Genomic DNA, 13,992 nt, shown 5'->3' with positions numbered 1-13,992 from the left:
AATAAACTGATTTAAACTACTCCCCTCCTAATAATCACCCATGAGTACATGTTACTGCTTCGTCTTTCTAGGTTCTTCAGGAGGAAGAATTTATCCAACCTTAATTTTTATTTTAATTCAAATCAACAGCAAATTTGTCTAATTTCCAAATTTCCCCCACACTTCCAACTCCACCACCACATGTTTTTTTCTGAGCTAAAAGAACTTTGGTCTGTTTTTTCTTTTATTTATTTATTTAAAAAAAAATTTTTTGAGAGAGAGAGAGAGAAAGAGATCATGCACACACATGAGCAGGGGGAGAGAGGCAGAGAGAGGGAGAGAGAGAGAATCCTAAGCAGGCTCCATACTCAGTGAAGTGAGCCTTATACCCCATAACCCTTGGGATCATGACCTGAGCTGAAATCAAGAGTTGAATGCTCAATCGACTGACCTACCCAAGCTTCTCTGTTTTTTCTTTTGACTGAGAACTTCTTTTGCCTTCCCAGACTTGCCCACCTCCCCCACTCTGTGCACAGAAAATAGATCCCCCTCTGCAACTCCAGGAGTCTAGAATAGACTACTGAAGGGCCTTTTGCCTAGGCCTGAGCAGGATACTTACCCAAAAACTCAAACCCAAATCCTAGATTTGACCATTCCAAGAAGAGGAAAGACAAATCCAGAAAACAACCACTAGCAAGAAGTGTTATAGGAGAGGAACACACGCTTTTGCCTGATGTTAGAATACAAATGTTTAGCCTATTTCGAATACATCCACCAAAATAGACTCTAAAACCTAACTCAGGAATGAATTTCAGTATTTAAGAAATCTTGATCATTAGCAAACTCATTATTCTGTCTCATTCAAATTCTTCAGCCTCATTAAAAAAAAGAGTTTCACTTCTTTTTTTTCCTGAAGAAGGACAAATTTTGGTGACTTCTTTTCTAAATTGGGATTATTTCGTCAATATAACATAGAGCAGATAGTAATAAAAGTAGTTCTGTTGATAACATAAATGCTGTCTAGATGATGCCAAGTATTAAATACTGTTTATTTTATTGGAACAATGTATGAAACTACCTATTTCTAGACCCAGATTCCTTTCCTGTGTCTCCATACTAGGACCAGGTAAGGGTATCCTGGTCTTCAGGCTCTGGATTCTCACTCTTTTTAGAATTGGTAACATGGAACACAATTTTTACTTCATTTGCTGAAGACAGTATTCTAAAACTTCACTTCTGAAATAGGTCCGGTTAATGACAAGGGCCTGGAGAAAGCAAGGGAGAAACCACTAAAAGATACCGGAAGAGGAATCACAATGGAAGGAAAGGGGAAGCTCAGTAGTTTATTATGATAGGACACAAGATATTTTGGTCCAATGTGGGGTATGCATTTTGCTGCCTAATGATTTTTTAAAAAAGATATTTGTTTGTTTATAAAAATTGATATACACCGTGGAAATGAATATTAGCTTGACCAACTTTTTTGTACTAAGAATTGATTTCCTAAGACTTATTTTTATTTATTTATTTTTTTTAATTTTTTTTTCAACATTTATTTATTTTTGGGACAGAGAGAGACAGAGCATGAACGGGGGAGGGGCAGAGAGAGAGGGAGACACAGAATCGGAGACAGGCTCCAGGCTCTGAGCCATCAGCCCAGAGCCCGACGCGGGGCTAGAACTCACGTACCGCGAGATCGTGACCTGGCTGAAGTCGGAGGCTTAACCGACTGCGCCACCCAGGCGCCCCCTAAGTCTTATTTTTAAATGTCAGAGTTTTTAGTTGAAGATTTATATTCCCATACAATTTTAATGTTTTGAATATTTGTAAAGATGTTGCTAAGTTTTAGAAATTTACTTCAAAGGTATTGGTAAACTCATTTGACTCTCATAACCTATTGACTCATAACCTATTGTCATAAACCTTTGACTCTCATAACCTATTGGTTTGTCTTATCTTTTATGAGACTGACTCCCTCATTCCATTGTATCTAAAGGTCTTAGTAAGTTTTTTAAGTTTATTTATTTTGAGAGAAAGAAAGAGAGAGAGAGAGAGAAAATTAGTGGAGGAGGGGCAGAAAGAGAAGGTGAAAGAGATCCAAAATGGCTCTGTGCTGACAGCAGACAGCTTGATGAGGGGCTCAAACCCAGGAATTGCGAGATCATGACCTGAGCCAAAGTCGGATGCTTAACCAACTGAGCCACCCAGGTTCCCCTAAAAGTCTTAGTATTTTAAATTATATCTCAAGGTAATCATACTGTTGAGAAAAGGAAGTTTCTTTTTATAGACATATTCCACCTAAAAAAAATGAGATAGAAATGACAGAATTAAATATTAGCATTTTGCAGTTCCTTAAAAAATTTTTTTTCAATGTTTATTTATTTTTGAGAGAGAAAGACAGAGAGACAGAGTGGGAGCAGGAGAGTACAGAGAGAGAGAGGGACACAGAATCCAAAGCAGGGTTCAGGCCCTGATCCCTCTCAGCACAGAGCCCAATGCAGGGCTCGAACTCATAGACCGCAAGATCTTGACCTGAGCCAAAGTCGGACACCCAACTGACTGAGCCATCCAGAGACCCCAGCATTTTGCAACTCCTAATTACTTAATGGATCAATGTAAAGTTCATCATTGGCTACCATCACATAAAACAAGAGACAGAAGACCCTTATGTACCTCTTGGTGGAACACAACACTGCTGTAAAGTAGTCTTGCCTCCCACTCACCCCCAATCAAATGATTCTGATTAAGGAAATACAGAGCACAAACAAGCATTATTAAATGATTCCATGGGGATACAATGAACAAAATGCACACTGGAGAAAACTCTGTAAGACAAAAGAACATTTTCTTCAGTACTAATAAAAAAAGAAACGAAAGGAAACTTATAGTTAAATAGAAACTTGAGACATTAACAACCAACTGAACTATATAGACCTTATAGAAACCCAATTCAAACAAAGTTTTAAAATAATTATAACAGCTGCAGAATTGGATAAGATTAAGGAATGATTATTTAAAAATTTTTTTAATGTTTATTTATTTTTGAGAGAGAGAAAGCGACAGAGCACAAGCTGGGGAGGGGCAGAGGGAGAGGGAGACATAGAATCTGAACCAGGCTCCAGGCTCTGAGCTGTCAGCACAGTACCTGATGCGGGGCTCGAATCCATGAACCACAAGATCATGACCTGAGCTGAAGTTGGATGCTTACCCAACTAAGCCACCCAGGTGTCTCTGAACAGAACTTTAAAGAAGATATACAAATGGCCAGTGAGCACAGGAAAAGATGCTGAACATCATTTGTCAAGAGAGGAATCCCAAATCAAAACCACAATGAGATACTACTTCACTCCACTAGGATAGTTATAATCAAAGACAGTTAAGAGTTTATAAGAGTTAGTGAAGATATGGAGAAATCAAAACCCTCAAACACTGCAGATTAGAATGTAAAATAGTGTCAGTACTGGAGAAAACAGTCTGACATTTCCTCGAAAAGTTAAACAGTTACCATTTGACTCAGTAATTCAACTTCTACATATACATCCAAGAGAAATGAAAATATATGCCCCCACAGAAACTTACACACAAATGTTAATAGCAGAATTACTCATAATAGCCAAAAAGTAGAAACAACCCAAATATCTCTCAACTGATGAATGGATACATGAAACATATACCCGTTTATATAATGGAATATTATTTGGTTATAAAAAGAGTGAAGTGCTACTGAAGTCTTAATACATGTTACAACGTGGATGATCCTAGAAACATCATATTTAGTGAAGGAAGTCAGTCACAACAGATCACACATTAATTCCATATTTATGAAATGTCCAGAATAGGCAAACCTATAGGGATAGAAAGTAAATTAGTGATTGCCTAGGGCTGGGGAGGGTGGAGAGGATTTGGGAAGTGCCTGCTAATAGATATAGGGTTTCTTCTAGGAGTAATAAAAATACTCTAAAATTAGGTAGTAGTGATTGCATAATTATGTGAATATACTAAAAACACTAAAATGAAAACTTCAAAGGGGCAAATTTGGTACATAAGGTACATGTCTATAAAGTTGGTATTTAAAAAGCAGACATGTATTTTATACTTTGAAAATAATTTAAAAATCCAAACTTCTTTTTACTTATATGATCTTTAATTATTTTCCTGCAGGTTTGTGACCTTCCATAATCTACTATGAGTTCTCCACATTATTCTGTTTTAATTTTTTAAGTTTATTTATTTATTCTGAGAGAGAGAGAGAGCACAAGTAGGAGAGGAACAGAGAGAGAGAGAGAGAGAGAGAGAGAGAGAGAGAGAGAGAGAGAATCCCAAGGAGGCTCCACATTGTCAGTGCAGAGCCCAATGTGGGGTTTGAACCCATGAACCATGGGATCATGACCTGAGCTGAAATCAAGAGTTGGATGCTTAGCCAACTGGGACACCCAGGTGCCCCTCAACATTATTCTTTAAACTAATACAGTACTTAACAACTTTAAGAATATTTTCATAACATTATTTCACTTGATCTTTATAAGAACTAAGATGAGTATTATTATTTCACATTACATGTGAAGGAATATGAATGGTTCAAAGAAATGGTTGCAAGCTAGCAGGCAGATTTGGTCTCAATATTTCTACTTCAATAGTTTTCCCAGTATTACCCCTTTACCATACTTCATATACTATATTAAAGGAAAACCTCAATAGGAAAGATTATTCTATTGATTCTTTCAAAAAATACTTACTGAATCCTACTGTGTTCCTGGTACTATGTTACGAGGTTATATAGAAGATGAATAAGATTAATACTGCCCCTATCCTCATAGGACAACATGAGCAAACAAAAAATTATAATACGATATGGCAATATGGTATTATATTGTAGGTACTGTGTGTACTTATCCCTATATATGTTTGAGGATATAATGTTCTAGGCAGATGAAACAGCATGTACAAAGGTCCAGAAACAAGAGAGAAAATATTTATATAAACAGTTAAAATAGATTCAATATGTCTGTATATAGTGGGATAGGGGGAGAGGAAAAGAGGTGAGACTAACGGGATAAGCAGGGACCAAAGCAGACCTGGCCCTATGGACCATGTTGAACATTGGACTTTATTCTCAAAGCCATGGTTGTATTGAATAGTTTTAAATAGGGAAATGAACTAATCATACCTATATTTTGAATGGTTTCTTGGCCTCAATATGGAGAATTGATAGGAAAAGGAGAGACTGGACGTCAAAAGAACAGTTAGGAAGCTACTATAGTAATTTAGGAAAGAAACAATGATAGATTAAACTTGAAGGCTGGAGATAGAGAGTATTCAAGTATTTTAGAGAGACAGAACTGACATGATTTAATAATGGATTGGTTATGCAAAGAGAAAAAGGAATCAAGAATGACTCCTAGATTTTTGGTTTGATTGTTATGTGGCTAATGGTTATCATTTACCCTTATAGAAACAGGAAGAGTAAGTAGCCTATTTTCCTGTGTGTATTGGAGGGTGAGCAGGGTGGAGGATGTTAAGAATACTGAGTTCAGTTTGGGACATATGGAAGATTAGTGAAGATATCAAGGCAGCAAATGGATATATGTCTGAAGCGGGGCGGGCGGGGGTGGGGTGACACTGATTATTTCTTTCTTTTTGGAACATTTCCCTTTCTTAGTTTCCTGTGATATCACACTCTCCTTGCTTTCACTCATTCATTGCTTCTCTTTGTTAACTCCACCTAATCACTAGATTTTGAAGGGGATCCTTCTCTGGGCGATCTCATCAAGTCCCAAGGCTTTAAAAACTATCTCTATCCTAATGAGCTCCATACTTATATCTCTATCCTTGACCTATGTCCTGAGCTTCAGAATGATAAATTTATCTGCCTTTGTGATTTATCCTACAGGAGTTCTAACAAGCATCTATAACCTAATATCCAAAATGGTATTTTCCCTCAAATGGTCTTCTCAGCCTTGGTAAAGAGTACAATCATTCCACTCAGCTGTTCAAGACAAAAACCCAGACATCTTCTTTGATTCCTCTCTTTTTCTCATCTTCCACATCCAAATCAACAACGGTTCTTCCTAGAAAATATCTCAGATTTGACTACCCTTTTCCATTTCTACTGCTACCATTTTAGCTCAAGAAGTCTTGCTTAGATTTTTCCTATAGCCTCTTAAGTAGTCTCTTTGCTTCTACTGTTAACTTCTCTATGATCCATTCTCCACTCAGCAGCCAGATTCTCTTTTAAAATTACATATCAGATGGGGCGCCTGGGTGGCTCAGTCAATTAAGTGTCTGACTTCAGCTCAGGTCATGATCTCACAGGTTCATGAGTTCAAGCCCCACGTCAGGCTCTGTGCTGACAGCTTAAAGCCTGGAGCCTGCTTTGGATTCTGTGTCTCCCTCTCTTTCTTCCCCCCTCTCTCTCAAAAATATCTATTTAAAAAATAAAATAAAATAAAAATAAATAAAAATAAAATAAAATTTATATCAGATAACACCATTTCTGTGCTTAAAACCCTTACCATGACCTACAAGTTCCTATATGTTCAAGCCTCTTTCTCTGACCTTGACTTGAATCATTCCCCCCACCCCCCCCCCAGCCTTAAGGTGCATTCATTCATTTATTTTTATTTTTTAATGTTTATTTATTTTTGACAGAGAGAGAGAGAGAGAGACAGAGCATGAGTGGGGGAGGGGCAGAGAGAGAGGGAGACACAGAATCCGTAGCAGGCTCCAGGCTCTGAACTGTCAGCCCAGAGCCCAACGCGGGGCTCAAACTCACAGACCATGAGATCATGACCTGAGCCGAAGTCGTACGCACCCCAAGGTGCATTCATTCATTTAACAAACATTTTTTATTTACTTAATTTGTACCAGGTACCTCATTAGCCATTAGGCAATACGAAGCTGATACCTGTCTTTCAAAGGCTTTGGTTTAGTGAGAGAAACAAAGAACAAATAAAACACTTTCACAGAGTTAAGAGCAGGTGGGATAGGATTACAAAAGTCTGCGCAAAAATTTGCCTACAGGAATCAGGGAAGGCTTTACCAAAGAAGGAACAATTAGTGGTATGCATTTGAAAGATGGCTAGTTATGGATAAGGGTGTAGTCTATCACCTAGGATTAGAAGAAAGCTCACAGGCTAGGGCAGTGTGATTAACTATTGGTCATGGAGTAGGACAGCAGAAAAAAGCCCTTGGCAGGTCACTCGAGAGATCTAGGATGATTAAAACACAAGTGGATATTTGGATCAACGTGCCATTCATTCATATAATAATTTTTTGAGTGTCCACTACATATTAAAATTTATCCAAAGAGCTGGTTATATAACAATAAAAAAACCTATCGAATATCTGAATTTATGGGCCCTACATTTCAGTGCAGGATTCAGACATTAAACAAGTATATAATGTTAGAGGTAAGAGCTATGATGAAAAATAAAGCAGGGTAAGAAGTAGACAGTGCTGGGGCTACCATTTGAGATATGAGAGTCAGTAAAAGTCTGACTGAGGAAGAAAAATTTGAGCAGAGGCCTGAATGAAACAATCTAGATATTACTTGGATCAGTTGTTCAACTTCACAGACAGGAAAACACATTTTCAGACATTGCTGACTTTACCAAACTGTCCCTTCACTACAGTGATGATTAACTCACCCTTTCCATTTATTTTATCTTGATTTTTTGACCATGTGTAATTGGTCCCTTGATTAGGCAGGTTAGAATTTAGACTACATATAATTTCTCTACTGATCATTAACTAATCCTGGGTTTAGTTATTAACCAAAGGTCTGCTCCTTCTCTGGTTCATGTGACCTTGTTTTCATTTCTCCCTGAGTCTCAGCTAGATTTTATCTCCCCATAATGTTAAATAGTATCTCAAATATGATGGCTCACCCAAGCAGCTAAAAGCAGAATGTAGTGAAAGCCTAATTCCCCTTCTTCTATTACCAGGGTTAGGATTGAGCGCTGAGACAGCAAAGAAAAATTAAATCCACTATCTTCAGCCAGAATATGACAAAGGATCATGTTTATGTTTAGGAAAGGAATACACTCACAGGAGTGGAGAAGAAAAACAGTGATAAAATCTCAAGAAACATGCCAAGATAGAAATCCCATTAGGCTATGAAATAATCTCAGTGGAGAACTGGAGAGTGGGGGGCGCCTGGGTAGTTCAGTTGGTTAAGCATCTGACTACGGCTCAGATGATGCTCTCACAGTTCATGAGTTCGAGCCCTGCACTGGGCTCTGTGCTGAGAGCTCAGAACCGGAGCCTGCTTTGGATTCTGTGTCTCCTTCTCTCTCTGCCCCACCCCTGTTTGCACTCTGTCCCTCTGTGTCTGTCAAAAATGAATAAACGTTAAAAAAGAAAAAGAAAAAAAAGAATTTGCCTGGAGAATCTGGTTTTCTTCACTTTTGTTTCTCATACCTGAGAGATGTGACTAAAATACTGCAAAGCTGTCTCCACAGGGCTTTTAAAGTATATCTTCTCCTGAGGTTTCAGCTATAAAGACAGTAAGACAAATATTGAACATATCCACAACAGAATGAAATAAAATACCAGCAAATATGGCAAAGGATGCACCACGACTTCCTAAAGCATGAGTTATTATTTCACTATCCTAAATATGAGGATGCTCACCACTGCCCTAGGAGATGTAGACTATATGTTTTAATCCTCCTTACCTCGTGCTTTGATAGCAACAGCCACAAACAATTCTTCTGTTGTTTGCCCTTTTTAAAAAATATATAACAATTGCTATCTGCAAGTTTTTCTTTTCTTTTTTCTTTTCTTTTCTTTTCTTTTCTTTTCTTTTCTTTTCTTTTCTTTTCTTCCTTCCTCTTTCTTTCTTTCTTTCTTTCTTTCTTTCTTTCTTTCTTTCTTTCTTTCTTTCTTTCTTTCTTTCTTAAAAATTTCAGTGCTTAGTCACTCATCAACTGTACTCTTTGTATACTTCCTATAGGCCAGGAATGGGATAAAATGGTTTGTGGTTGGAGAAGAAAAACTTACATTATCAGAAAGAGCCAGATGCTTGCAGGCAGTTCCACAAACAGCACATTTTTCTAAGGGGGGAAGGGAAAAAATTGTTCAGTTTTTACAGTCAAGAGGTATGTTCTTCCTAAAATACATGGTAATAGCCAAGCAGGCTAGCAAGAAACAGGCTCTTACTAAACTTAGAGTATCTTTGTGCTACAAAAGGACACCTTGAGCTCTGTTCTCAAAATCAATATTTGCAAACTTGTATGTTTTTGACAAATAAGGCTTTCACACTGTACCTCTACCCATTTCCTCTTTATACATTCCCAATTTTCTTCTGCAGATGAAGGGCAGTTCTAACCCCCCAGCAAGTAGTTCTAGGAAGAACACAAGAGTACTAATGGTTTCGGGTGTAAGTTGCTCTTTTTCCCCCCACCTACCTGACAGTGGGCACACTGTAGATACTATAAGAAACCGAATTATTCCTGCCCTGTTCTCACTTTGCTAATTTGCTTGGAACTTGCTTTGAAGCTCTCCTGCTCTCATTCTCTAATTAATCGAATCTGAAAGAATAAAAATTAAAATTCTTAATCTTTAAGTTGAAATTTTAGTGGTGTTGGTTATTGTTAAGATAAATGCCATGTCAAGAGAAAATATCACATGGCATATGCTTTACTGAGACAAACCTCTTCAAGGTGAGGTGCTGTTACCATAAAATGGTTTTGTTACATTAGCAGATAACTTAAAAGGGTCATGAGATCCAACAAGAGAAAAACATCTTCAGAGGTTAGTAACCTCACTCTTCTTTCCTTGAGGACTAAAGGTTTTTCCCAGCCTTCCCTCCATATTATTGCCAGAGTGAGCTAGCAAGTAGGAATCATTCTTCTGTTTAAGAAAAACACGAAACAAAGAAATTTCCCCAGCTCTCCCTCACCTGCAGGATAAAGTTCAAGCTCTTCAGTTTTGTATATAATACCCTCCCATCACCTGGCCATTGCCTACCTCTCCAGCCTCATCTCTTAACCACTTCTTTCTTTATTCTCTATGCTCTACCAATCTCCTGCAGTATGGTTTTATAGTGTGGTATGTATGCCCTTACACACGATGTTCTCTTAAACTAAAATGATCTTCCCTGCTTTATCTACTTGGCAACTCCAGTTTATTATTCAAAACTCTACTGAAGCAACAGCTCTTCTATGAAATCTTCCCTAATCAAGCATTTTGGCATTAAAAAAAAAAAACCCTCAAATTCAGGTCTAATTTCTAGACTTAATCACTGCAGGAACTTGGTCAAATCACTTATCCTATCTGAACCAGTTCCTTATTTGTAAAATGGGTCTACTAATAATTACCTCTTGGAATTGTGGTAAGGATATATAAAATTTGTACATGTGGAAAATATTTTTTAAACTGCAAATGTATCACTATCACCACTATTATCATCTTTATCATCATCATCATTTCTTTTTTTTTTTTTTTTAATTTTTTTTTTCAACGTTTACTTATTTTTGGGACAGAGAGAGACAGAGCATGAACGGGGGAGGGGCAGAGAGAGAGGGAGACACAGAATCTGAAACAGGCTCCAGCCTCTGAACCATCAGCCCAGAGCCCGACGCGGGGCTTGAACTCCCAAACCGCGAGATCGTGACCTGGCTGAAGTCGGACGCTTAACCGACTGCGCCACCCAGGCGCCCCACATTTCTAATCAAATTAATTTCACAGGCTAGACCATTTCCCATTAGAATTACTCTTGTTATCAACCAAACTTTCCCCAATTCCTATTCATTACTGTTATTTTTTTTTCTCTTTTCTCTAATTAGTCTGATAACCTTGGCTTTCCCTGCCACTTGTCAAAACACTGGCAAGTACCTTTTGGTGTTCAAGTAATAGATATTCCATTTGCTAAATCATTCTTTATCAATGGGTGCCTAAAATTTCCATAATCAAGAGTTTCCTACTGTATCTATACAACCTTTGGCCCAAATATGTGATTTTTATCCCAAGTCACACAGAGAAATGGCTAATAATTATTACTAGGTTAAAAATATTTTTTGCCTGAATTTGAAAACAGTTAAGTCACTCACCCAGAGTCACACACTTTTTACAAAAAATATGGCCACAGCTGGTGACAAAGAAATTGTCTCCATCTTTTCGAAAACACCAGTTACAGTGAAACCAATCCATTCTGGAACAGATAAAGAGAAAGATTAAAAATAACCTGGAGCATTATATAATTATAGCTGTTCCAAAATCTATGTAACAATGTTTGCTTAGCTTCTGTTATCTTTTGGAGATGTAGGCACTATTACTGTGGGTATTCCTGTTGGTTGTAAGGAAGTACATATATCACTGAAGTGAAAAAAGCAGACTACAAACTCTGCTATACAGTTTTAAAAAAGAAAAAAATATATATATTTAGAAAAAGTATATACATATATATTTAGAAAAGTAATGGGACAATGAGATTTTTTTTTTGAATGGTGAGATCATGGGTATTTGTGTGTGTGTCGCCTTTACACTTTTTCCCCCCAAATTTCCTAGATTAATTCATGTACCAATTTGTAATCAGAAAAAAAATCTTAAAAAAAAAAAGAAGAACGGTCTGTCAGGGCACCTCTTGTGGCACAGTCAGTTAAGCATCCAACTCTTGATCTTGGCTAAGGTCATGATCTTACAGTTTGTGAGTTTTAGCCCCACATCAGGCTCTGTGCTGATGGTGAGGAACCTGCCTGGGATTCTATCTCTTTCTGCCTCCCCACCCCCTGCTTGTACTCTCTCTCTCTCTCTCTCTCTCTCTCTCAAAATAAATTAAAAAAAAATATTTCTTTCCTAATAATTCCCTGTGACACAGTAAGATGGAACAAGGAGGAAGTACTGGACCAAATAATAGAAGATCTCATATGAGCCACTTGGGACATATTTTATATAAGGGAAACATGGTTTGTGAATGATAATGTTGTCTCAGCTTATACACTTTCCCTTCTACTCTACAGACACTCAGAATCATAGATCTGGGAGGGACTTCAAAAATCATTTCACATTTTATCCAATACCATAATTTTTCAAAAGATATACCTGATGTTCACTGAAATTTAATGACTTGTCCAAAGTTCCATCTTTAGTTAATGTCAACTCTAGGATTAGAACCTGAGTCTTCTTACTCTCTGTGTCAAGTTCTTGCTACCACATCAAGTACACCTTGGTGTTAGACATGGCACCCATACATCCTATATTTTCTGCCAATACTAATTCCATATAATTGGTGAAATACATAATTACATTAATGTGACTTTGTAAGATTTTAAATGAAGAAATTGACATATTAAAAATACATAATTGAGCTGATACACACTGAGCTGCAATTAGTTCATACGTATAATGAATTCACATGTTTAATTCCAAGAATATGTTATTTAAGAATATAACATTAGTTTGATTTCCTTTAAAATTACATTAGGAAAATAAAACAGAAGGTAACTTTTTTTCCCCACCTAAGTATTTTCTTTAAAAAAGTTTTTAAGTAGTTTATGGAAAGGTTTGCTACAAGAATGATGGCTCGTTTGCACCACCCTTTAACATTTTTAACAAGATTCACGATAAAATCTTGCTGAATAATCGGTTCAGTGCGAGGGCATTATACAGAGCCATGAACTTTAGGTTTCCATTTATTGCTCACAATACACTAACTTCTATCAGGAGGGGAGTCTGAAGTATTGCTGAAAAGGCCCCACTATCTATATCCGGCTTTGTACAAGGGCAGCAACAACAATGTTAATCAAATAGGTTGGCCCTTATAAGAAGGGCAGTTAAGCGTTTGTGAGGACAACGCTTGCCGGTTTTCAAGGGGGTAGGGGGATTTAGCAGTCTCAAGACCAGTAGTTCTTTTCTAACTACATTCCCTACCCGCTTGCCCGCCATGATTTTATAAGCCCTGGTATCTCACCTAAATCATCCAGTTCTCCTCACGAAGAGCTGGAAAGGGCGGGAAAATACACAGCAAGCCTGGCACCTGCGAGAGGCAAGAGGCTGGGCGTGGCCCGCGGCAGCGTGCGCGAGCCCTGGGCGGGGCCCCGGGCGGTGTGCTAAGTGAGTGGGCGTGGCCTGGTGCGGGCGCGAGGCGTGGGCAGAGGTCCCGACTGCGTACTGGGCGCAAAAGTTGGGCTCTTGGTAGCCGGCAAGAGGCAAGAGCGCTTGCCTCTTAGTAGCCGAGGAAATTTTTCTTCGTTTGAGAATGGGAACAAGAAGAATATGGCCTAATCCCATTCAGGTTACTGTGGAAACGGGGTAAGAATAAACTTAATAATGTTCCTATAGATAATAACACACTAGAAAAAATTTGGTCACAAAGCAGATGAAAGCTTCAACCAGTATTTTTTAATGAAAGAAAATAATGGGTGTTTGAAAGAATAGTATAAATCCGAAATAGAAAAGTTACAAAGTGATATGGGTAGAGAACAGACATTAAATAAGAACTAACAATGGGCGCCTGGGCGGCTCACTCGGGTTGGCTATGGTTCATGAGTTCGAGCCCCGCGCAGTGCTCTGTGCTGACAGCTCGGAGCCTGGAACCTGCTTCAGATTCTGTGTCTCCCTCTTCTTTCTGACCCACTCCCAGTCACACTCTGCCTCTCTCTTTCTCTCTCTGAAAAATAAACATTAAAAACATTTTTAAATAACTAACATATCAGGAAAAAAAAATTATAACTTTTTTTCTGAAATAAAAAAATGAGGAAAAAAGCACAAGTAAGGGCTGAAAGGAGAATAGTGTTTCTTTTAAAAAGTACAAGGTTTTGGGGCGCCTGGGTGGCGCAGTCGGTTAAGCGTCCGACTCTAGCCAGGTCACGATCTCGCGGTCCGGGAGTTCGAGCCCCGCGTCAGGCTCTGGGCTGATGGCTCGGAGCCTGGAGCCTGTCTCCGATTCTGTGTCTCCCTCTCTCTCTGCCCCTCCCCCGTTCATGCTCTGTCTCTCTCTGTCCCAAAAATAAATAAACGTTGAAAAAAAATTTAAAAATAAATAAAAAATACAAGGTTTTAAGAGAAAGTGAT

General features: G+C 38.2%; 1 protein-coding gene across 2 annotated transcripts in view; it reads right to left on the bottom strand.

The window, feature by feature from the left end:
• RNF212B (ring finger protein 212B) overlaps nucleotides 1-12,994 on the bottom strand; it is a 36,471-nt gene extending 23,477 nt beyond the window's left edge. The window contains exons 1-4 of one of the 2 annotated variants that reach the window (XM_045059681.1): nucleotides 12,890-12,994; nucleotides 11,031-11,131; nucleotides 8,980-9,032; nucleotides 8,398-8,472 (exon numbers count right to left, since the gene is read on the bottom strand). In XM_045059681.1, coding sequence (XP_044915616.1) covers nucleotides 8,398-8,472; nucleotides 8,980-9,032; nucleotides 11,031-11,130 — 228 coding nt within the window. In that variant the 5' untranslated portion in view covers nucleotide 11,131; nucleotides 12,890-12,994. The remainder of the gene's footprint in view (nucleotides 1-8,397; nucleotides 8,473-8,979; nucleotides 9,033-11,030; nucleotides 11,132-12,889) is intronic. The other variant, XM_006932743.4, reaches the window with a different exon arrangement.
• Nucleotides 12,995-13,992: the final 998 nt, after the last annotated feature.

This window comes from Felis catus, chromosome B3 (genome assembly GCF_018350175.1).
Source record: "Felis catus isolate Fca126 chromosome B3, F.catus_Fca126_mat1.0, whole genome shotgun sequence".
Classification (NCBI taxonomy): domain Eukaryota; kingdom Metazoa; phylum Chordata; class Mammalia; order Carnivora; family Felidae; genus Felis; species Felis catus.
The sequence above is the reverse complement of the archived record's forward strand: the minus strand, read 5'-3'. Positions and strand labels throughout refer to the sequence as shown.